This window comes from Thalassophryne amazonica, chromosome 11 (assembly GCF_902500255.1).
Source record: "Thalassophryne amazonica chromosome 11, fThaAma1.1, whole genome shotgun sequence".
Lineage (NCBI taxonomy): Eukaryota > Metazoa > Chordata > Actinopteri > Batrachoidiformes > Batrachoididae > Thalassophryne > Thalassophryne amazonica.
Genome location: NC_047113.1, coordinates 108,320,919 through 108,346,528, shown reverse-complemented (window position 1 = coordinate 108,346,528; position 25,610 = coordinate 108,320,919). Strand labels below are relative to the sequence as shown.

Below are 25,610 nucleotides of genomic sequence, written 5' to 3'. Positions count from 1 at the left end.
GGCATGTATATCGGTCACGTGACCCAAAGATTGCGGCGCCCACGAGAGCTTCTCTGATGCTGCGTTTACACGGCACATCAGGAGTGCCATGAAGTATACATTCTTGGCTGCTGATCACAAATGTGATAATTTGAGGCAGAGGTGTCAGGTGTCCTCAGGAACTGCTGCAACCTGTTACCACATGTTATGATTAATGTAATGTGTTGGTGGAGCATCATCAGGAACCATTACGCAAGGTCAGGAATAATGTTCCACGCTGTTGCGTGTAACAGTGCATCGTTAAGTTCTGTCACGTTGTGAATGAGGCGAAATGTCTCCACACACACACCCATATTCATCCATCAGCTGATGGACAGTTCAGATTGCTCCAGTTTGCTCCTCAAAATCCACAGCAGAACTTTGTGACAGCATGCTTAGTTGGGCTCTGTGCTGTGGAGTGGCGCAGAGAGGAAGAGGAGATGGAGAATGTGTGGCTCCATGCTTCTCTGGTCTCGCTCATTTTCAGGCACAGCAGCAGGTGGAACACCTGCAGGAGCACGCTGAGAAGCACTGGAATGAAACTTTTAGCTGACTTGGCATCACTGTACTTCAGCATACTGTAGCAATGAAACTGAATTCGGTGCAGCAGGGTTTAATTCTGTGCACATCAGAGAAGAACGCTGTCACGCTCTGTTAAGGATCACCACGAATCATGATGGATCAACACGCTCAGTTCCGACCTCCACGACATGAGGCGAAATGACGGTGGTGTGTGACATTCATGGAAGATTTTTTAAACAGCCAAAAACATGCTCCATGAAAATCACCAATATCACGCACCAACACGCACTATTAAGAAACCTATTCAGATGCGTTGTCACGTTAAGAATGTCAGGAATGTGCTAAGAATGACACAAATATGACATTTGTAACGCGTCCCGCCTATGAGTAAATGCAGCATTGGTGTACATTAAAGTGATGGACTTACTGAGTTTTGCAAACAAACTGAAGGTGGAGATACCAGGTTTTGCAGCCAAATTTATTAAAGGTTGATAATTAACACATTTGTGAAAAAATGTGGATTTTTGAGATTCTGCTATTTTGTTCAGTGCACCATAACCATTTCATCACAAGAAAGAATGATTCATGGAGATGTACAACTTCCATCAGGTAAATATCCTTTTTTAAAACAAGAGTGGTCTGGTGGAGATACAGGGTTTTGTGCCTGAACTCGTCTTTGCTTCTTTCTCCTGTCCAAGCTTTTTCTTTTTCTTTTGAATTTTTTTTTTTCTTTTTGAACTCTCTGAGCTGTTCTTGCCTCTTGCCACTCACTCTTTGAAAAGTTTCGGCATCAGTCTGACGGAGCAGGTGGACTGAACCATGTTACATAAATACGTTGGAAAACAAATTATGTGTGATTGTAAGTTTAAAATGAGTCATTTTGTCAGTATTATAATTGTATTAACGGCCTCTAGAATCATTGTCCTTGTCCTCTTTTCGGCGCCTCTGTCAGGAGCACATCACCTCCCAGCACGTTTTCATATCAATATATAAAGATCAACTATTAGGATCAAAGAAGAGTGACCAGAATCACAGTTCAGGAGTTAGGATCGAAGAATGATAGAGAGACACCAAAGGAACAACTGTCACAGTCTCAAAGAAAGAGATCAAAGCAAATGTCAGCAGTCATAAACAGAGATGGATGTTGGTTTTCACACAGATCAGCATCTTTATGCACATCCACAGTAACCATCTGTCTGTGTCTGTGTCTCTCTCTGTATGTCTGTCACTGTGTGTATGTCTGTGTGTCTCTGTGTCTGTGTGTCTGTGTCTCTGTGTGTCTGTGTCTCTCTCTGTGTGTCTCTGTGTGTCTGTGTGTCTGTCTCTCTCTGTATGTCTGCGTGTCTGTCTGTGTCTCTCTCTGTGTGTCTCTGTGTCTGTGTGTTTCTGTCTCTCTCTGTATGTCTGTCACTGTGTGTATGTCTGTGTGTCTATCTGTGTCTCTGTGTCTGTGTGTCTGTCTCTCTCTGTGTGTCTCTGTGTCTGTGTGTGTCTGTCTCTCTGTGTGTCTGTGTGTCTGTCTCTCTCTGTGTGTCTGTGTCTGTCTGTGTCTCTCTCTGTGTGTCTCTGTGTCTGTGTGTTTCTGTCTCTCTCTGTGTGTCTTTCTGTCTGTGTGTGTCTGTCTCTCTCTGTGTGTCTGTCAATGTGTGTCTGTCTGCCTGTGTCTGTGTGTCTCTGTGTGTCTGTCTGTGTCTATCTGTGTCTGTGTGTCTGTGTGTGTCTGTGTGTCTGTCTGTGTCTCTCTCTGTGTGTCTGTCTCTCTCTGTATGTCTGTGTGTCTGTCTGTGTCTCTCTCGGTGTGTCTGTGTGTGTCTGTCTCTCCCTGTGTGTCTGTGTGTCTGTCTCTCTCTGTATGTCTGTGTGTCTGTCTCTCCCTGTGTTTCTCTGTATGTCTGTGTGTCTGTCTGTGTCTCTCTCTGTGTGTCTGTGTGTCTGTCTCTCTCTGTATGTCTGTGTCTGTCTGTGTCTCTCTCTGTGTGTCTGTGTGTGTCTGTCTCTCTCTGTGTGTCTGTGTGTCTTTCTGTCTGTGTGTGTCTGTCTCTCCCTGTGTGTCTGTGTGTCTGTCTCTCTCTGTATGTCTGTGTGTCTGTCTGTGTGTGTCTGTCTCTCTCTGTGTTTCTCTGTATGTCTGTGTGTCTGTCTGTGTCTCTCTCTGTGTGTCTGTGTGTCTTTCTGTCTGTGTGTGTCTGTCTCTCCCTGTGTGTCTGTCTGTGTCTCTCTGTGTGTGTCTGTGTGTGTCTGTCTCTCTCTGTGTGTCTGTGTGTCTGTCTCTCTCTGTATGTCTGTGTATCTGTCTGTGTCTCTCTCTGTGTGTCTATGTGTCTGTCTGTCTCTGTATGTCTGTGTGTCTGTGTCTCTCTCTGTGTGTCTGTGTGTCTTTCTGTGTGTGTCTGTCTCTCCCTGTGTGTCTGTGTGTCTGTCTCTCTCTGTATGTCTGTGTGTCTGTCTGTGTGTGTCTGTCTCTCTCTGTGTGTCTCTGTATGTCTGTGTGTCTGTCTGTGTCTCTCTCTGTGTGTCTGTGTGTCTGTCTCTCTCTATATGTCTGTGTGTCTGTCTGTGTCTCTCTCTGTGTGTCTGTGTGTCTTTCTGTCTGTGTGTGTCTGTCTCTCTCTGTATGTCTGTGTGTCTGTCTGTGTGTGTCTGTCTCTCTCTGTGTGTCTGTGTGTCTGTCTGTGTCTCTCTCTGTGTGTCTGTGTGTCTGTCTCTCTCTGTATGTCTGTGTGTCTGTCTGTGTCTCTCTCTGTGTGTCTGTGTGTCTGTCTCTCTCTGTATGTCTGTCACTGTGTGTATGTCTGTGTGTCTCTGTATGTCTGTGTGTCTGTCTGTGTCTCTCTCTGTGTGTCTGTGTGTCTGTCTCTCTCTGTATGTCTGTCACTGTGTGTATGTCTGTGTGTCTATCTGTGTCTCTGTATGTCTGTGTGTCTGTCTGTGTCTCTCTCTGTGTCTCTGTGTCTGTGTGTGTCTGACTCTCTGTGTGTCTGTGTCTGTCTCTCTCTGTATGCCTGCATGTCTGTCTGTGTCTCTCTCTGTGTGTCTGTGTGTCTGTCTGTGTCTCTCTCTGTGTGTCTCTGTGTCTGTGTGTTTCTGTCTCTCTCTGTGTGTCTGTGTGTCTTTCTGTCTGTGTGTGTCTGTCCCTCTCTGTGTGTCTGTCACTGTGTGTCTGTCTGCCTGTGTCTGTGTGTCTCTGTGTGTCTGTCTGTGTCTATCTGTGTCTGTGTGTCTCTGTGTGTCTGTCTGTGTCTCTCTCTGTGTGTCTCTGTGTCTGTGTGTCTGTCTGTCTCTCTCTCTGTGTGTCTATGTGTGTCTGTCTCTCTCTGTGTGTCTGTGTGTCTTTCTGTCTCTGTGTGTCTGTCTCTCCCTGTGTGTCTGTTTGTCTGTCTCTCTCTGTATGTCTGTGTGTCTGTGTGTGTGTGTCTGTCTCTCTCTGTGTTTCTCTGTATGTCTGTGTGTCTGTCTGTGTCTCTCTCTGTGTGTCTGTGTGTCTTTCTGTCTGTGTGTGTCTGTCTCTTTCTGTGTGTCTCTGTGTGTCTGTGTGTCTGTCTGTGTCTCTCTCTGTGTGTCTGTGTCTCTCTGTATGTCTGTGTGTCTGTCTGTGTCTCTCTCTGTGTGTCTGTGTGTGTCTGTCTCTCTCCGTGTGTCTGTGTGTCTTTCTGTCTGTGTGTGTCTGTCTCTCTGTGTGTGTCTGTGTGTCTGTCTCTCTCTGTATGTCTGTGTGTCTGTCTGTGTCTCTCTCTGTGTGTCTGTGTGTGTCTGTCTCTCTCTGTGTGTCTGTGTGTCTTTCTGTCTGTGTGTGTCTGTCTCTCCCTGTGTGTCTGTGTGTCTGTCTCTCTCTGTATGTCTGTGTGTCTGTCTGTGTGTGTCTGTCTCTCTCTGTGTGTCTCTGTATGTCTGTCTGTGTCTCTGTGTGTCTGTGTGTCTTTCTGTCTGTGTGTGTCTGTCTCTCTCTGTGTGTCTCTGTGTGTCTGTGTGTCTTTCTGTCTGTGTGTGTCTGTCTCTCTCTGTGTGTCTCTGTGTGTCTGTGTGTCTGTCTGTGTCTCTCTCTGTGTGTCTGTGTGTCTGTCTCTCTCTGTATGTCTGTGTGTCTGTCTGTGTCTCTCTCTGTGTGTCTGTGTGTCTGTCTCTCTCTGTGTGTCTGTGTGTCTTTCTGTCTGTGTGTGTCTGTCTCTCTCTGTGTGTCTGTCTCTCTCTGTATGTCTGTGTGTCTGTCTGTGTCTCTCTCTGTGTGTCTATGTGTCTGTCTCTCTCTGTATGTCTGTGTGTCTGTCTGTGTCTCTCTCTGTGTGTCTGTGTGTCTGTCTGTGTCTTTCTCTGTGTGTCTCTGTGTCTGTGTGTTTCTGTCTCTCTCTGTGTGTCTTTCTGTCTGTGTGTGTCTGTCTCTCTATGTGTGTCTGTGTGTCTTTCTGTCTGTGTGTTTCTGTCTCTCTCTCTGTGTGTCTGTGTGTCTTTCTGTCTGTGTGTCTGTCTCTCTATGTGTGTCTGTCACTGTGTGTCTGTCTGCCTGTGTCTGTGTGTCTCTGTGTGTCTGTCTGTGTCTATCTGTGTCTGTGTGTCTCTGTGTCTGTCACTGTGTGTCTGTCTGCCTGTGTCTGTGTCTCTGTGTGTGTGTCTGTCTCTGTGTCTGTGTGTGTGTGTGTCTGTCTCTGTGTCTGTGTGTCTCTGTGTGTCTGTCTGTCTCTTTCTGTTTCTCTGTGTCTGTATGTGTACCAGGGAAAATGTTTCGTAGTAGTGATCTGCCCCTGGTGGCGGAGTTCTTCCTGATGTTCCATAAGGACAAACCTATTGACTGGCTCCTGGACCACATCCTGTGGGTAAAGGTGTGCCACCCTGAGAAGGACCAGGTGAGTCATCTTTCTAACAGCCATTGTGTTGACACCCTGCACAGCTGTGAGCCCAATCTGAAACTCGCCTGTTTTGTTTCATTTCATTCAAATAAATCAGTGATTTCTGACTTCATCAGATCCTGTCAATGCTGCAACATTTGAGTAACATTTGCAGATATGTAGCATGAAGACAAAGCTAGCCACAGGGCTTTCTGTGAGCAGGGCAGAGTTCAGGTGTTTGACCCATTTCACTTGTGGGAGCGCAGCCCATGCTGCTGTCAGAGATGTCCTGCACATGGATACATCTGTTACCTTTTCAGGAAATGTTTGCCTGCTGCCACCTGGTGGGTCTGGACAGCTCTGCACAAGGTTTACATGCAAACCGCTTGTGCAGGAAATGAAAGAGTTACACAAACAAATCCATGATAAAGTGATGAACAGACGAGCTGTAGCACCTCCGGACTCTTACTTTATGCTCAGGTTACAGGCCATGTAAAGAAGATTACAGGCCATGTAAAGAAGGTTACAGGCCATGTAAAGATGTTACATGCCATGTAAAGATGTTACATGCCATGTAAAGACAGTTACAGGTCCAGTAAAGAAAGTTACAGGCTGTGTAAAGAAGATTACAGGCGTGTAAAGAAGTTTACAAGCAGTGTAAAGAAGGTTACAGGCCCAATAAAGAATGTTACATGTCATGTAAAGAAGGTTACATGCCATTTAAAGAATGTTACAAGACATGTAAAGAAGGTTATAGGCCCGGTAAAGAAGGTTACAGCCTGCGAAAAGAAGATTACAGCCCGTGTAAAGAAGGTTACATGCTGTGTAAAGATGGTTACAGGCCATGTAAAGAAGACTACAGGCGGTGTAAAGACGCTTTACAGGCCGTGTAAAGAAGGTTACATGCCGTGTAAAGAAGGTTACAGGCCCAGTAAAGAAGGTTACATGCCACGTAAAGATGGTTACATACCGTGTAAAGACAGTTACAGGTCCAGTAAAGAAGGTTACAGGCCATGTAAAGGTTATGTGCCACATAAAGATGGTTAAATGCCATGTAAAGAAGGTTACAGGTCCAGTAAAGAAAGTTATATGCCATGTAAATGTTACATGCAATGTAAAAACAGTTACAGGCCATGTAAAGAAGGGTAAATGCCATGTAAAGAAGGTTACAGGCCATGTAAAGAAGGTTACAGATCCAGTAAATAAGGTTATATGCCGTATAAAGAAGGTTACATGCAAGGCAAAGACAGTTACAGGCCGTGTAAAGAAGGGTACATGCCATGTAAAGGAAGGTTACAGGCGTATAAAGACGGTTACAAGCAGTGTAAAGAAGGTTACAGGCCCAGTAAAGAAGGTTACATGCCACGTAAAGATGGTTACATACCGTGTAAAGACAGTTACAGGTCCAGTAAAGAAGGTTACAGGCCATGTAAAGGTTATGTGCCACATAAAGATGGTTAAATGCCATGTAAAGAAGGTTACAGGTCCAGTAAAGAAAGTTATATGCCATGTAAATGTTACATGCAATGTAAAAACAGTTACAGGCCATGTAAAGAAGGGTAAATGCCATGTAAAGAAGGTTACAGGCCATGTAAAGAAGGTTACAGATCCAGTAAATAAGGTTATATGCCGTATAAAGAAGGTTACATGCAAGGCAAAGACAGTTACAGGCCGTGTAAAGAAGGGTACATGCCATGTAAAGGAAGGTTACAGGCGTATAAAGACGGTTACAAGCAGTGTAAAGAAGGTTACAGGCCCAGTAAAGAAGGTTACATGTCACATAAAGAAGGCTACATGCCGTTTAAAGAATGCTACAAGCCGTGTAAAGAAGGTTACAGGCTGTGAAAAGAAGATGACAGGCCGTGTAAAGAAGGTTACATGCCATGTAAAGACGGTTACAGGCCATGTAAAGAAGACTACAGGTGGTGTAAAGAAGTTTTAAAGGCCTTGTAAAGAAGGTTACATGCCGTGTAAAGACAGTTACAGGCCGTGTAAAGGTTACATGCCACATAAAGATGGTTACATGCCATGTAAAGAAGGTTACAGGTCCAGTAAAGAAGGTTATATGCCATGCAAAGGTTACATACAGTGTAAAGACAGTTACAGGCTGTGTAAAGAAGGGTACATGCCATGTAAAGAAGGTTACAGGCCATTTAAAGGTTACATGCTATGTAAAGAAGGTTACAGGTCCAGTAAAGAAGGTTATATGCTGTGTAAAGAAGGTTACATGCAATGTAAAGACAGTTACAGGCCATGTAAAGAAGGCTACAGGCCGTGTGAAGAAGGTTACAGGCCTCGTGGGGACTACTGAGACAACTGTATCATACCATTTCAACTGAAACACTCATTTTATTACCAACTGAGTCAATACGATCATGAGTTCCATCAGTAAGGGAGCCAGGCTCAGCACAGACAGGTGTCTCACTCTGTCTCTGGCAGGTCTCTGTCTTTCCTGACAGCACCTTCAACTTTATTTCGTCTTATTCATCCTTTGTGGATGTTTGGAGGTGATGCCTGCGGTCGTTGTGATGGTCTGTTGATTTGGATGCTTGTACACCCATCCACATGGCTGAGGGCAGAGGTGTCAAATCCAGCTTCAGAAAGTAAATGTCCAGCCACATATTGTTCCATCTTCCTAATAAACAAGCTGATTGTAATTAGTTCAGCTCTTCAGGCAGGTGGATGAGCTAATTATTGAGATCACCTGTTTTAGGTGCACAGGTAGAAGCAACACATGGGAGGGTTTTTACTTTCTGCAGCCGGATTTGACACCTCTGGCTGAGGGACAGGTTGGTCCAAATGTTGGGGTTGATGTCAAAGTCAATTCTGCACATATTTTAAACCCATAGTTCTCAAACTGTGGCACATGTACCATCAGTAGTACGCGAGCTCCGTAGCAGTGACACCACCGCCCCCCATCTTTTAAAAAAAATACAGAAATGTATGTTAATTTGTAAGCGCATTTTAATTTTCTATTAACCACTCGGGGTCCGATTCAAACCACTGGTGACATCTGTGTCGGGGCACAGACAGCAGACCCAAGAGGTGAATAACAGTGAGGGGTGCAGACTGTGTTACATGTTGCTGTATGAACAGCAACTATAACATAAAACACGTTTGGCAGAAAGAAAAAGAAGGAGAAGAAATGTGTATTAAACCTGTTTTGATTTCATTTCCTACCGAGAAGATGCAGATGGATGTAAAACATGGACACAAAGATGTACATTTCTTACAGATTTAGTTTGTTGATATTTCTGAAATTGAATCCTGGAACCAGGCCCTGGAACCAGGCCCGGTGGGATGTGATGGGTGGGACAGGTTTCGGACAAATAGTTTGAATTAATCATTGTGTTCGGATTCAGTCACAACACAAAGACACCGGGAGGCGCCACAGAAAGGGTCACTGCATGTTTATAGATCTTCACCCAACAAACCTGTTTTTATGCTGTAATACGCTCATGGTACATTGAGTCCCAAACTGAAAAGTGCCAAATTTTGAGCCCACAGTGAAACAGGAAATGTCATATGTTGAACACTTCCCGGCATGGGTGTACCTGCATGGGTTGCACTGGACGTCCCTGAAATCTGATTGGACACCCCAGGTGCCTCCCGGATGATTGACATGTCATGGCACCACACGTCAAGTTGAAAAGAGCCATTTTGAAATTGGTGACACATATCGACTGCTAGGTTCTTCCTGTACAGTCGTTGGTGCTGTGTTCCACAAAAAGTTCTAATCCACCTTAGTAGAAGAAGAAAAAATGCTTGAGCCAGTTTTGATTTTGAACACATTGTCTGAACCACGGACTCGTAGTTATATTGGTGAGTAAACACCCATTTTCTCATGTCTCAAATTATCTTCCTTAAACTCAAACTGATAGCAGATCTCTACAACTTGGTATAAATTTAATTAAAACTAGAAGCACTCGGAGAGCGCCAAACCTCCGCCAAGGCCATAGGGTCACTGATGTCACATGGAATACTCTTTGGCAAAGAGACTTATTCCACCTCATTTCATGCATCTACCGTCATGTTTCAGATTCAGTGGTTAACCATCTGGGGTCTGAGGGCATTTTTTGGACAGTTCACCCGCCTGGCATAAATGTTTTATTATTGCTGTTAACAGCTCTCCCTGCATCCCACAATCAAGTTTTATGTCTCTTTTTTTTTCAGGACAACCTGTGCTTTCAAAATATATATATGCTATAGTTGCGTTTACAATCAGAAATAAGAAAGGAAAAATTAAAGCAGAAAGTAATTTTCCACACACATTTATTCAAAACACACAGCAAACTATAATAAACTCATAACACATCACTCCTAAAAACAATCTTTGGTGTGTCACATGACGTGAATCTGCCCTACGATTGGATTTTGGAAAACCATGTGACAGTGAACCAATTCTGATTGGACACTCACATTGCTCACGTCATCACACAACTTCTATGAGGAGTACAAAGATGGTGGACGGTGGCCCGAAAGTCTGCGGAGTTAACTTTTCAGCAAAAAAAGTACATTTCTATCTCATATCATTAAAAAGTTCTTTATAATTTAGTAAAGCTTGGTCTCAGCAGTCATATATGATGGCGTCGACCCCAGGGGGTTAAACCCTTAGGTCTTCAACAAATGTACTGTATTTATAAAGAGAAACTGCATGAACTAATAAGTTTATTCAGTGAGGAGAAACAAATGCTAAATTATTGTGGTGTCGTAACTTAATTTTGTTCAGCCTTTGTGACCCGTCTTCATGAAGTTCGATGCAAAAAATGTTGAAATTGGCCCGATCCTGTAATAATAACGAATCCTTAAAAAAATTACTGGATCCGGATCATGTTCCGGATCATTACCAAAATTTAATGACTTCTAAGTTAGATACACCCCTGGTAAAAATTTCATTGAAATCCGTTAGGGATTTTTTGAGTAATCCAGCTAACAAGCCAACCAACCAACCAACCAACCAACAAACAAATGGACATGAACGAAAAACATAACCTCCTTGGCGGAGGTAAATATAAAATACAACTTCCTGATGGAGTGGTGTAGAGGAAGTTTTTCTTAAAAAATAGGGCCTGAAAGTTCACCTTACTTGGCCATGTTGTGCAGCCCTACTGTGAAGTAGCTGAAAAGCAATGGTGGGCACACTTCCGATAATCCGATAACAGATAATTATCGAAGATAATGTTTTCATTATCGGATTATCTTTTTAGATAACTTTAAAAACCATCATCGGACTAATTATCTTCCGATGAATTGCCGTCCGATAACTTTTAGACCGATAACGTAGTAAACCAAGCTGAACAGTGAAAAACATTTTTAAAACTTAAAAGCAGTTGAGACCTACCTGTTAAAAGTTTCCTAATAGGTATATTGTTCTACCCTCTGCAAACAGAAGAGAGCTGTTTTCAGAAGAAACCACTCTATCCTCTGTAGGCAAAGGAGAACTGGTGACCCCCCCAAAAAATCATTTTCTTTAACACCATACTGATATAATTGCAATGTCATCCAAGTCATCCAGAGGCATACATTTTTAACTTATGGTTCAAATTTTAACCTACTCATTTTGGATTTTGGAGCATAGGGTAATCTCAGACGTTCACGACAGGACAAATGCATTTCAGACACTCTGTTCAGGCTCCACAGACAACAGCATTAAACTCTAGTGCCAAAAACTCTCATGAATATATTCTCTGGGTTTATAGACGTTATTGTATTTGCGTTTCTTAAATTCCACGCATCTTAAATGTAGCAGACACGGATTATCTGGAATTTTGTTTGTTTATTTTGACCCAGTTATATCAGATGGTGGTCAAATCAACTTTTTGGCTTTGCAAATGGCTTTTTTTTTTTTTTTTTTTACAAATTACGTTTAAAAGCAAAACAACAACAACAAAAAAACATTACAAGACAGCTCTGCGGTTGGATGCTTGTAGCTCTTCAGCAGCAGGAGGTGGTCATGAGATGTTAAAGCTTGTTACTCCAGGACGCGCAATTAACTTGAAACTCGGTCCAAAAAAAATCTCGCACGAATGAAAAATCATCTGAAAAATGGCCAAAACATGCACAGTGTAAAGCCAACATTTATGTGTCAAGATAAGGCTTTTCAGAACTGACCAATTGTTAACCTTGTCCTTTGTTTTATCTATGTTTTTATTATTTATTATTGCATTTTAACCTGTGAAGTGCTTTGTGACTTATGTCTGTGAAAGGCACTATATAAATAAATTTACTTACTTACTTACTAATATTGAGTGCACGTTTTACAACATCATAAAACGTGTGCACATCATCAAACATTCTCTCCACATGCAAAACATTTTGCGACAACACTTCCAGGGCTCCGTAAAAATGCCTGTTTTTACAAATAAAAATGGAATATCTTACAAAAGCACATTTATCTTTAAACCAACACACGACACACGTCACATTAACATGTTGGTTTACATAATGAACGACTGAACCAATCAGTGTTTAGCAGAGGCAGTTTTACCCAGAATGCTTTGCAGTCTGTGTTTGTTACAAAACCTAAGAATTAGTGCATTATTCAACATTAAAAGATATATGTTATATTTTAACTTTGTACAAATGACAGAATTGACATTAATGGAGTTATTCTATCAGTATTTTCACAAAACCATAAGTTAGTCTGACTTTATTTTTCAAGACCTCCGCCTGACTGGAGCATTAGGATTAGTAATCCAATCCACTTTATTTATAAAGCACATTTAAACAGACTCGAGTCTCCAAAGTGCTGCACAGCAAAAGCATAGACACGCAAAACAGCAATAATAACAATAATAACTGTAAAATAGATAAGATAAAATAATACATAAATAAATAAAACCATGATAAAACAAGAAATTTCAATAAAATAAAAATAAAATAAGACACAAGGACCGTACAACTCACGTGGTGTTAAAAGCCAAGGAATAAAAGTGGGCCTTAAGACGGGACTTAAAACATTCCACATTGGGAGCAGATCGGATGTGTAGGGGCAGAGCATTCTAGAGTCTGGGACCAACCACGGAGAAGGCTCTGTCCCCTCAAGTTTCAAGTCTCGTCCTAGGCACCATGAGCTGGGACTGGCCCTCGGACCTCAGAGCTCATGCTGGAGTGTAGACCTGAAGGCAGTTGATAATATATTGCGGGGCCAGTCCATTCAGAACTTTAAAAACAAACAAAAGTATCTTAAAATCAATTCTGAAACGTACAGGGAGCCAGTGCAGAGAAGCCAAAATTGGGGTAATGTGCTCACGCTTTCTGGCCCCTGTTAAAAGTCGAGCCACTGAATTCTGGACTAACTGCAGTCGGGAAAGTGTGTTATGGCTAATTCCGGAATAAACTGCATTGCAGTAGTCTAAACGAGAAGAAATAAAAGCGTGCATGAATTGTTCAAACAAATTAAAAGGGATGAAAGGTTTCACTTTTGATAAAAGATGAAGGTTAAAAAAAAAGCTTGATTTTAAAACCGCGTTAACCTGTTTATCAAGTTTAAGATCGCTGTCTATGGTGACATCAAGGCTGGTGACTTTGGGACGCACAAAACTTTGGAGAGGTCCCAAGTCAAAGCGGGAATTGCCAAACAGAATTATTTCAGTTTTTCCCTCGTTAAGTTTTAAATAATTCTGTGCTAACCAAGCCTTGACATCACCGAGACAGTTGAGAAGGGGTTTCAGGGGGCAGTGGTTATTTTTGAGAATCGGCATGTAAATTTGGCAGTCATCAGCATAAAAATGGTATGACATGCCATGTTTTCTAAATATCTCCCCGAGTGGGAGGAGATACAGAGCAAAAAGAATTGGGCCTAAGATAGAACCCTGGGGGACACCGCACTGCAGGGGAGCAGAAGAGGAGCAGGAGTCCCCCAGCCTCACAGAGAAGGACCTCCCACTCAAGTAAGACTCAAACCACTTCAAAGCAATCCCCCTGACACCCACACAGGTTTCCAAGCGAGATAAGAGAGTTGCATGGTCCACTGTGTCAAAAGCAGCAGTCAGGTCTAAAAGCACTAAAATGGCAGAGCTTCCCGCATCAGCTATTAAAAACAGGTCATTAAAAACATTAAGAAGTGCAGACTCTGTACTGTGAAATGTTTTGTAACCCGACTGAAACGGGTCTAAAATGCCATGTGCATCTAAAAACGGTTGAAATTGAGCAAGCACGCATTTCTCCAAGATCTTGGAAACCAAAGGAAGCTTAGAAATGGGCTGATAATTTGCTAAAGTCACAGGATCAAGCCCAGGCTTCTTAATCAGAGGTTCAACAACAGCATTTTTACAAAAAGTGGGGACAGTGCCAGAGACCAGACTACTGTTTATTACCTCGCTCACAAAGGTGCCAGTGGTGCCCCAAACCTCTTTAAAAAAGCGAGGAGGAACTGGGTCTGTAGGACTAGTAGAGGCTTTGAGTTTACCTACAATCCCAGTAAGAACAGCAAGTGGCACAGGCTCAAACTGGCTAAATGCTACCGTACGTGCGTTAGCCCCTGGACCACAAGGTGAAGAGGGCGAGATATTGGTCCTTATCGCAGCAACCTTATCATTAAAAAAGGAGAGAAATCTCTCACAGGTTTCATTGGTTATTTCCAATCCAGTGGAAGGATTAGGATTAAAAATAGAGTTCACAGTTTTAAAAAGAACACGGGGTTTGTTAACACTGTTGGCGATTAAGTCAGATAAATATTTTGTTTTCTCTGCTTTAACCACACACTGATAGTTCCTCCAGCTATCTTTAAGAACCTGGTAAAAAACCTCCAGGTGGTTCTTTTTCCACCTCCGCTCCGCCCTCCGACACTCACGCCGAGCTGCACGCGTAGTGTCATTTAGCCAGGGCTCCTGCCTGGACTTTGGGCGCATGATTTTAAGAGGAGCTACGCTGTCCAGCACATCAGAGCAGGTGGAAACAAAAGAGTTCATCAGGTGCTCCGTGTTCATGTTTATAGATGGACACGGGTTTAAAAGACTACACGCTGCAGTGGTAACGAGAGAGCTAAAATCAGCCGCTGTGCTAGCCTTAATAGCACGGCTATGACGCACAGCTGGCAGCTGCTCTCCAAAAGTTAAAAACACGTCAAATATGACAGGGCAGTGGTCAGAGAACACAGCATCCTCAACAATAACATGGCTAACCGAAAAGCCATGCGACAGCACCAGGTCCAATGTGTGTCCGTGTATCTGCGTTGAGCCAGTGACATGTTGTGTTAGATTAAAAACTTCACATAAGTCTAAAAAGTCTCTGGCCATCGGAACGGACTGACAACATACATGGATATTAAAATCTCCGACAATTAAAATCCTGTCATAACGTGTACAGTTAAAAACCATCAGATCATAAAAATCCTTGATAAAATCCATGTTGTGTCTCGGTGGTCTGTAAATGACAGCGCACAACACTTGATCAGTCTGTCGCCCTCTTAGCTCGAAACAGCTCAGTTAAAACGAGGCAAAAGACCACTCCGTAACAACTTGGTGCTGAATGCCAACCCGTAGAACAGTAGCTATTCCTCCGCCACGACCAGAGGCTCTTGGTGTGTTAATAAAAGTACAGTCAGGAGGTAATAACTCCGAGAAAGCGGTGGACTCACCAACGTTGATCCACGTCTCACTTAAAAACAGTACATCCAGCGATTGTGATGTGAAGAAGTCTCGAAGAATGAAGGTTTTATTCCCTACGGACCTTGCATTCACGAGTGCGCACCTCGTAGCAGCCGCCGTCGTGTTAGCCGCATGAGCTACCCGGCCCAGTGGCCTAAGGTTACTCGGGGACACACTACCAGAGCCCAAATGAAGAGAACGACAAGGGCGCAGCGCGCAGAGATCCTCCTGCTGTCCAATGATGGGCACCACCCAAGCGCCGACTGGAACAACAGTGCGCCATGACACATAACGGCGAAAACAGTCTCTAAGGTCCGGTGGAATAGAAGAAGCCCGCACCGTGCTCGGAGAAAGAGCCAGTAAGGCCTTTAGCCTCACTAGCCGGCCTGCTCACACTCCCCGGCGTTTACGCTTCCTGGGCAGAGGCGCGTCCACCCAGACGAGCTGCTCTGGGAGATCAGCCAGGTAAAAAGAATTTGACTTTTTTGCTTCACAGATCACGCATGATTGCACCGTATCCTTGATTTTAAGTAATTCCTGGCGAATGAACAGTCCCTGTGACAGACATAAAAATCAATAAAAAATACACAAGCGTAGGCAGAGCCAAGCGACGGCACAGACACTCCGGCGCCATCTTCTCCCGCAGTAGTAGAGAGCTGATTTTGTGGGTGCTCTCAGGATTCTTCTGTGCAGCTTCCTACAGGGGGCAGCATGGTCAAACATGTAAATACTGGCTCATTCTTTGGGTCTTTTGTCGCTTTTGATGCTTTCAAAAGTGATCGTGTTAAAAGTCAATTTTAGCTTCTTACTAATTGTAAATGTACCAGAAAAAATACTGGAATTTATCGGTTATCGACTATCTGTAAATCCTGATACATTTTTGGGTAGTTTATCAGTTTATCTTTATCAAAGATAACTTTTCAATTATCTGATTATCTGTTATCGAAGTTAATTTTTTTGGTTATCTGTGCCCACCACTGCTGAAAAGCTAGAATCTGAATTTACATCAACATAAAAAATGCTTAAAGAGGCAGGGGGTTGAGGGGGCGTAGTTGTGGGGTTGGGGGGGGGCTTAGCCCCGCAGAAGCAGAAGATTTTTTGCCATGCATATGCTCTAGAGAAGACTTTACTGTCTGAATGACCTAAATGACATGGTGAGATGCTGAACAGCTTCGCTCGTTCATGTCCACAACATATGCATATTAAAGTCAGTTGCTTTATTTCAGATAAGGTTAATGTTAGCTTGCATTAGCTAAGTCTCCCCCAGACCTGTTTCTTTTATTACCTTTTCTACCAGTCTAATACTTCTGTTACTTCTGTTTTTCAGTGTAACTGCTGGGAATTTTAGCTCATTATTTTACTCCTGTGTGAATCTTAGGAGTGGTTAGCATATTCGTTAGTGGTTAGCTCGTGCTTGCTTGGCTATGCTCTTGAATTTTGTGGTACACAAAGTACACTACTTTACACTTTATGTAAATCCTGCGTGATGTTGGCAGATAGGGTGGCTCTTTTAGAGAGCTGTGTCCAAAAGCTAGAACAGCCTCTTAGCTCAGTGGAGTTAGATGTTACGGGCACTCCAGACGAGGTTAGTGTTGGGCCGACGAGTGTGCCCATTAGCATCAGCCTACAAAACACCAGCTACGGCTTTCGGACTGTGGTTAGGCGGAGGAAGTCATGTAGGGCTTGGTGCCCGGTTGTGGTACCCCAATCACACTCACCACTGCGAACTGTGAACCAGTTTTCCCCCTTGGATATGCCCGGTGTGAGTTCTCTGAGCCCACGAGTAACTTCCACTCCCGTCTCCAGGCTGAAACACCAGACTTTAGTGATAGGGGATTCTATCACCCGCAAAGTCAGGTTACAGATGCCAGCTGATGTTCAATGTATTCCTGGGGCCAGAGCTCCCAACACTGCATCCCATTTTAGGGTGCTGACACTGCAGAAGGGAAGACAGACTAAGGAACATGACATGAGATATAGTCACATAGTTATTCACGTCGGCACCAATGATGAAGGATGAAGCACTCCGAGGTCACAAAAATGGACATAAAGAGGACTTGTGACCTTGCCAGAAAGATGTGTCGGCATCTATTAATAGTCTCTGGTCCCCTCCCAGGGTACTGATGAGGCGTTTAGCAGGCTGACATTGTTAAATAGGTGGCTGGCGAAATTTTGTAGACAGCAAGGCTTCAGCTTTATTGGTAACTGGCCTTCGTTCTGGGGCTGCCGTGGCTTGCTAATGCCGGACGGCCTCCACCTTACTGGAGAAGGTGCCGTCATCTTGTCTGCGAACATAGATAGAGCTCTACAGGGGGGATAACATTAGGAATTTACAGCAGGCCACGGAGCAAGTGATTAGAGACCCTGCAAGGCTTATGACAAATGTGGGTGTGGAATCCATTAGTTTAGCGGGGAAATTAGTGCAGAAAATCCACTATGGTGATAGTGCAGTTTATCTGCCAGGGAGGGAAGTTCAACAAGTTGAGACTGTGGCCTCCTTCCATAGACGTGTCCATAAAAATCATAGAGGGATATGCTTTGCAAACTTAATACCCATTACTACATTGGATGATGTTGAAATTGAGGATGGCCCAATGGTTGTTCCAGCAATATCAAAGACTTCATGTCTGCTACCTACAACTCGTGTGGAATGTCTCAAACCTAAACCTACTTCTGGACATCTTATATATGCTACTCTGGAACCACGCCTAAACCCAAACTGTTCAACTGTCAACCCCACTGAGATCCTTAGACTGGGTCTCATTAACATAAGATCACTGTCCTCAAAATCATTGTTGATCAATGATCTAATTATTGATCATCACTTAGATATGATTGGGCTATGTGAAACCTGGCTTAAACCTACAGCTGTCCTCTCCTTAAATGAGGCCTGCCCACCATAGTATACATTTAGTCACTTCCCTCGTGATGCAAAGCAAGGTGGGATTGTTGCTCTTATTTATAAGTCTAGGTTTAGCTTATTAGCTGTTGAGGGTCACAAATATAACTTGTTTGAGCATCTGATTCTCCGCTCTGTTCAGGATATTACGCATTGCCAAGGTCAGAAAAATAGAAATCAGCTGTATTAGGAGCACAGATAAAAATTTAGGAGCACTGTGAAATTTCTTGATACAATTTTATTATTAACGCAAAGACATACTGTACCTTTTTCACATACACATGCACATTTTATATGATTCTATTGTTGTATTTATTTCATTGTTTTTTATTTCCTTTTCTATCATTATTTACCCCTCCCTGAGCCTGGTTCTGCTGGAGGTTTCTTCCTGTTAAAAGTGAGTTTTTCCTTCCCACTGTAGCCAAGTTCTTGCTCACAGGGGGTCGTTTTGACCGTTGGGGTTTTTTACATAATTATTGTATGGCCTTGCCTTTCAATATAAAGCGCTTTGGGGCAACTGTTTGTTGTGATTTGGCGCTATATAAAAAAAAAATTTGAAAAAAATTGAATATTACTTTGTCACTGTATATAGGCCTCCTGGAAAAAATATATATTTTTTTTTGATAGTTTTTTTTTTTTTTTTTATTCGGCACACAAAATATTCAAATAGAAAAAAATGAACAATTCCACAAACAAACACAGACAAAACTAGTGAGTCCGAAAGGGTGTGGGCTGAAGCAAAGCTTATTAGCGCCCACCCCTGCTAGTACAAGTCCAACAATTCTAATCAGTCATATTTACATAAATACAAATTCACTACTACATGTCGACACACAGACATACACATCAATATACTATTCACTTATAATTATATTTATACAGTACCAGATCACAAGAAAGTCACTTTACGCCAGTAAGGACTAACCTTACCAACCCCCAGAGCAAGCACTAGGCAACTGTGGTGAGGAAAAACTCCCTATAAGGAAGAAACCTCAAGCAGACCAGGCTCTTGGGGGTGACCCTCTGCTTGGGCTGTGCCATATATACCTATATACATACCTATATACTTTACAAACATAAATATATACATACATATACACAGTCACTTATATACATATACATATACACCTACCCATATCTATATATCTACATACGCATATACATACCCACACATTCAAATATACAATAAGTCCCACTTATAAATTGAACATTCCATATAAATCAAATTATATTTGCTTCTTTATGATACTTAGACATGATGTTCTTTTTGAGTATTCTGAATTCATAGATGAATTTGGTGAGTTCATCTCTAACTGTGTGCAGATAACAAGTGCAGATAACATTCTGAACATTGGTGGCTTTAACGTTCATATATATAAGAGCCCCTCTGCAAATCCTTTATGGAAATTGTGGATGCATTAGGATTTCGGCAATAGTTAGTGGAAATACCCTGGATTTGGTTCTCGCACATGGTATTGCTGTCACAAATATTGACATCGTGCCTCTTACATCAGTGGTCTCTGATCTCTCACTTATTATGTTTACAGTTTCGCTGCCGTGTTTAGTGGAACAACAACCTTATTTATCACTGTGGTGATGCATCAACTCCTCAACTACAACTGAACTCGAAGCTAGACTGCCTGATGTCTTAGCTTCATATTTGGCAAATACCCATTCAGTAGACAGTCTGGTGGATAGTTTAAACTCAGTGCTCAAAACTACACTTGACATAATAACATAACCACTACATTGACATAATGACATAACCACGCTCCACCAAAACACAGTCACCTTGGTTCAGTGATTACTTACATGATCTCAAGCATAAGGCCAGAGGTCTAGAACAGAAATGACATAGTTCAAAATTAGAAGTATTCCACCTTTCATGGCGTGATGCTATCTTAGACTATAAGCATGCATTATTGGCTACAAAGTGGACCTACTACTCTGATTTGATCAACAAAAACAAGCATAACTCAAAGTTCGACACGGTGGCAACACTTATACACGGACAACCACCTGTAGTTCACTCTTCTTTTACAGCACAAGATTTCCTGGATTACTTTGAGAAGAAAATAGAAGACATCAGGTTAAACATATCCCAGCATGCCTTAACCCAGCCACTACACCCTGCTATTGAGGTGGGCACCACGAGGCATTACCTAGATTTACAGAATTTGACAGTATCTCACTAGGCTTGCTGACGAAACTCGTAACATCAACAAAAAGCACAACCTGTTTATTTGATCCTATACCAACAAAACTGTTTAAGGACTTGTGGCCCACTCTTGGGCCGACTGTGCTGGAAATTATTAATCTCTCATTAACCTCTGGATCTGTTCCTAAATGTTTCAAATCTGCAGTGATTAAACCATTACTTAAGAAACCTAATCTTGACCCTAGTGTGCTGAAAAACTATAAGCTGATATCAAATCTATCATCTTGCTCAAAAAATCTGGAAAAGCTGGTGTCACAGCAGCTCGTAGACTATCTTACTGAGAATAATAATTTTGAGCCACTGCAGTCTGCTTTTAGAAAATATCATTCCACAGACACGGTTCTCACTAAAGTGGTGAATGATCTTCTGCTTACAATGGATTCGGACACCACTACGGTTCTGTTGCTGTTAGATCTCAGTGCTGCATTTGATACCGTGGATCATCATATTCTACTTGATAGGCTGGAAAATCATTTTGGGATTATTGGGAGTGCCCTTGTATGGCTGACGTCATACTTGACCAGTCGTTCTCACTGTGTTTTGTATAGTAACACTACCTCTAACCTTAGTGACATGAAATTTGGGGTTCCACAGGGGTCTGTCTTAGGCCCCCTGCTTTTCTCCCTTTATGTAGCACCCTTTGGGCACATATTGTGGCATTTTGGGATTACCTTTCACTGCTACGCTGATGATACTCAGTTATACATGCCGATAACTGCTGGTACTCTCATTCACATAAAATCCTTGCGTCAGTGAGACGTTGGATGTCAAGAAATTTTCTACTTTTAAACTCTTATAAGTCTGAAATGATGGTTCTTGGTCCAGTGAGACATCGGCATCAATTTGACCAGTTAACACTTAGCAGATCAATCGTTTCCATCTCACCCTGTCCTCTGTATCTTCTTCTGTCACACCAACCACCTGCATGTCCTCCCTCAGCACATCCATAAACCTCCTCTTTGGCCTCCCTCTTCTCCTCCTGCCTGGTGGCTCCATCCTCAGCATCCTTCTCCCTATATACCCTGGGTCCCTCCTCTGCACATGTCCAAACCATCTCAATCTCGCCTCTCTGACTTTGTCCAAACCGTCCCACCTGAGCTGTCCCTCTATGTTCATTCCTGATCTTGTCCATTTTTGTCACTCCCAAAGAGAATCTCAACATCTTCAGCTCTGTCACCTCCAGCTCTGCCTCCTGTCTTTTTGTTTGTGCCAACGTCTCTAAGCCGTCCAACGTAGCTGGTCTCACTACTGTCTTGTAAACTTTCTCCTTCACTCTTGCAGATATTCTTCGGTCACAAATCACTCCTGCCACCTTTCTCCACCCACTCCACCCTGCCTGCACTGTCTTCTTCACCTCTCTACCACACTATCCATTACTTTGAACAGTTGACCCCAAATATTTAAACTCATCTACTTTCACCACTTCTACTCCTTGTAACTGCACTATTCCACTTGACTCCCTCCCATTCACACACGTACTCAGTCTTGTGTCTACTGACGTTCATTCCCCTTCTCTCCAAAGCATATCTCCACTTCTCCAGACTAGACTCAACTTGCTCTCTACTCTCACTACAGATCACAATGTCATCTGCAAACATCATAGTCCATGGGGACTCCTGTCTGATCTCATCCGTCAACCTGTCCATCACCACTGCAAACAAGAAAGGACTCAGAGCTGATCCTTGGTGTAATCCCACCTCCACTTCCGACTGCACATCTCACCGCTGTCACACTATTCTTGTACATGTCCTGCACTACCCTAACATACTTCTCTGCCACTCCAGACTTTCTCATACAATACCACAGCTCTTGGCACCCTATCATAAGCTTTTTCTAAGTCTATAAACACACAGTGTAACTCTTTCTGGCCTTCTCTGTACTTCTCCAACAGTATTCTCAGAGCAAACGTTGCATCTGCAGTGCTCTTTCTCGGCATGAAACCATATTGCTGCTCACAGATCTTCAGCTGTTTTCTAAGCCTAGCTTCTACTACTCTTTCCCATAACTTCATGCTGTGGCTGATCAGCTTTATGCCTCTGTAGTTACTGCAGCTCTGCACATCACCCTTGTTCTTGAAAATAGGAACCAGCACACTTCGTCTCCACTCCTCAGGCATCCTCTCACTTTCCAAGATTTTATTAAACAATCTGGTTAGAAACTCTACTGTCATCTCTCCTAGACATTTCCATGCCTCCACCAACTGCCTTTCCCCCTTCATCCTCTTCATAGCAGCCCTCACTTCCTTACTAATCTCTTGTACTTCCTGATTTACTCTCACCACATCATCCAGCCTTTTCTCTCGCTCATTTTCTTTATTCATCAGCTCTTCAAAATATTCCCTCCACCTTCTCAGCACACACTCCTCACTTATCAGCACATTACCATGTGCATCTTTTACCACCCTAACCTGCTGCACATCCTTTCCAGCTCTGTCCCTTTGTCTGGCCAATCGGTACAAGTCCTTTTCTCCTTCCTTACTATTCAACTTCTTGTACAGCTCACAATATGCCTTTTCCTTCATTTTTTTCACTTCTCCTTGTACTCCTGTCTACTTTCTTCATCTCTCCAACTATCCCAAAACTTTTTCACCAACCTCTTTCTCCTGATGCTTTCCTGGACCTCTTCATTCCACCACCAAGTCTCCTTGTCTTCCTTCCACTGTCCAGATGTCATACCCAGTACTGCCCTAGCTGTCTCCCTCACCACATCTGCAGTACTTTTCCATTTGTCCAAAATTGCTTCCCCTCCAACCAGTGCTTCTCTCACCTGCTCGCTAAATTTCACACAACAGTCTTCCTCCTTCAGCTTCCACCATCTGATCCTTTGTTGAGCTCTCACTCTCTTCTTCTTCTTTACCTCTAAAGTCATCCTACAAACAACCATCCTATGCTGTCTAGTGACACTCTCTCCTGCTACCACCTTACAGTCTGTGATTTCTTTTAGCTTGCATCTCCTATAAAGAATGTAGTCCACCTGTGTGCACCTTCCTCCACTCTTATGTCACCCTGTGCTCCTCCCTTTTCTTAAAGTAGGTATTCACCACAGCCATTTCCATCCTTTTTGCAAAATCAACTACCATCTGTCCTTCCCCATTCCTATCCTTGATACCATATCTACCCATTACTTCCTCATCACCTCTGTTCCCTTCACCAACATGCCCATTGAAGTCTGCTCCTATCACCACTCTTTCATGCTTGGGCTCACTCTCCACCACCTCATCTAACACACTCCTGGCTGTGATTGGAGAAATTGTGCATGTTTTACATTTTGTATCCCCAGTTATACAGCTTCATGATGAAGTGGTAAACCCTGAAAGTTCAGCTACAATTTGCCAGGAGGTATATCTGAGATGCAAGCCGAGATTGATGTTTAAGTGATCAAAATGCAAGCGAGAGGATACCCATGATGAATGCTGTGCAAATCTTGGTCTTCGAGGTACAGACCTATGCCAGTGCAAAAACTGTGACAACATGGAACCTGTACTATTCGATGCAAATAATCCAATTGATGATGCTGCTGATGATGAGAGCAGCTGTGGGTGAGTGAGTGAGACAGGAAATGAAATGAGGGAGTGGCCTTTGTGAGAGGAAAAATGTGAATCAGAGAAATGCAAATTATTTTTTAATTGTTTATGATGAAATGTGTTGATGAAGGTTCTCAGCCATCCATGTAGGAAACATGAGAGTTTTACTGGACAGCAGCTGCATATGTTCAGGACACTTTGCTCCTCTGCAGGAAGTCTGTTGTCATTGTGAGTACAGACTGTGTGCTGTGCTGCTGTGTGCAGAAACACTGCAGTGAACAGAAGGCTCAGCTCAAGCTGACGTACAAGCCATCCCTCTTCCAGCACGTCGGCCTCCACTCCTCACTGAACGGAAAACTACAGCATCTGAAGGCAAGTTCACGTGAAGAAACTCATCAGCTGCTCACACATCACTACACACACACACACAAACACACACACACACACACACACACACACACACACACAGCACAGAGCGGGAGAGAAAGAGACTGAATAAGCTGGTCAGGAAGTCCAGCTCTGTCCTGGGCTGTCCTCTGGACTCTCTGGAGGAGGTGGCTGAGAGGAGGGTGTTAACCAAGTTCAAATCCATCATGAACAACTCCTCTCACCCTCTGCACCGGACTGTAGTGGAGCTGAGCAGCTCGTTCAGTGACAGACTGAGGCGCCCTCAGTGCAAGAAGGAATGATACTACAGGTCGTTCCTCCCTGCTGCTGTCAGACTGAACAATAACATTGTGAAATAATCACATGCAATAATATGTCCACAAATCACGTGCAATATTAATATGTCCACAAATCACGTGCAATATTAATATGTCCACAAATCACGTGCAATAACAACGTGTTTGTCAAATCCCAGCACTAATGTCACCTTATCACATCTAAATTCCACTTCACATACTGTAAAGAAGATGCTCCTATCTCTTTTTCTTTCTTTCTTTCTTTCTTTCTTTCTTTATTTTAAAACATGTTAAAATCAGCATTTTTTTTCCAAAAAGTACATTTCCAAATCATGCATGTTTCAAAAAGCTGTAGGATGAAGCTTAAGCTTATCAAGCCCTACCCCTAATTTACATGTAGTCATATGGTATGTGAAAGGCATTTGAATATAATAAGAAAACAGCCTTAGTTTGATTACATTGTACATGTAATGATTAAATTAAATTACTCATTTTTATATGCATCAAAAATTAATTTTTTATATATTCTTTTTTGAATTGCTGGATGTTTTTACTTTGCTTAATGTTTTCAGGCACGCTATTCCAGAGCTTCACTCCACTGACTGTTACACTAAAACTCCTACATGTAGTTCTTACACACTTTTCCTCTTAGATTATATTTCCCATCTCTATCAGAAAACATTTTTTGTATGTGCGCTGGAAGTAACTTATTCCTTGCTCTAAAAAGTATTTGAGCAGTTCTAAAATTGATCAGATCAACAAATTTTAGAACTTTTGACTCCAAGAATAAGCTGTGAGTGTGATCTCTGTAACATTTGTTATTTACAACTCGTATCACTTTTTTTTGCAGAATAGTTAATGGCTGAATGTTTGTTTTGTATGTGTGACCCCACACTAACACATTAAGTAAGATAGGGCAGAAACAATGAACAGTATAGTGTTTGTAAGGCCTGTTTAGTTAATAGGTGCAGAGTTTTTCTCATGACTGCGAGACATTTAGCCAGCTTTGACCAGACGTGTTGTATATGTCCCTTCCAACTAATTTTATTATCCAGAATTACACCTACAAATTTTATTTCATCAACTAATTCTAATTCTACATCATCAATACTTAACTTTACTTCATTATTATTTTTTTAATGTTTCCAAATATCATGAACTTAGTTTTCTTCAAATTTACAGCTGAATTATTTATATCACACCATCCCTTTATTTTAATCAGCTTTTGTGTGACTAGTTCAAGTGTCTGTTCGAGATTCTTACCGGATGCAAATACGTTTGTATTATCTGCAAATGATACAATTTTCATATTTCTTAAGATATTGTTTAAATCATTT

The 25,610-nt window shown here is 42.5% G+C and overlaps 1 protein-coding gene across 1 annotated transcript in view; it reads left to right on the top strand.

Annotated features, from left to right (window-relative positions):
• Window positions 1-25,610, top strand: part of LOC117519736 (alpha-1,3-mannosyl-glycoprotein 4-beta-N-acetylglucosaminyltransferase B-like) — a 152,910-nt gene that overhangs the window by 82,647 nt on the left and 44,653 nt on the right. The window contains exons 3-4 of the mRNA XM_034180983.1: window positions 5,248-5,378; window positions 23,855-23,962. Coding sequence (XP_034036874.1) covers window positions 5,248-5,378; window positions 23,855-23,962 — 239 coding nt within the window. The remainder of the gene's footprint in view (window positions 1-5,247; window positions 5,379-23,854; window positions 23,963-25,610) is intronic.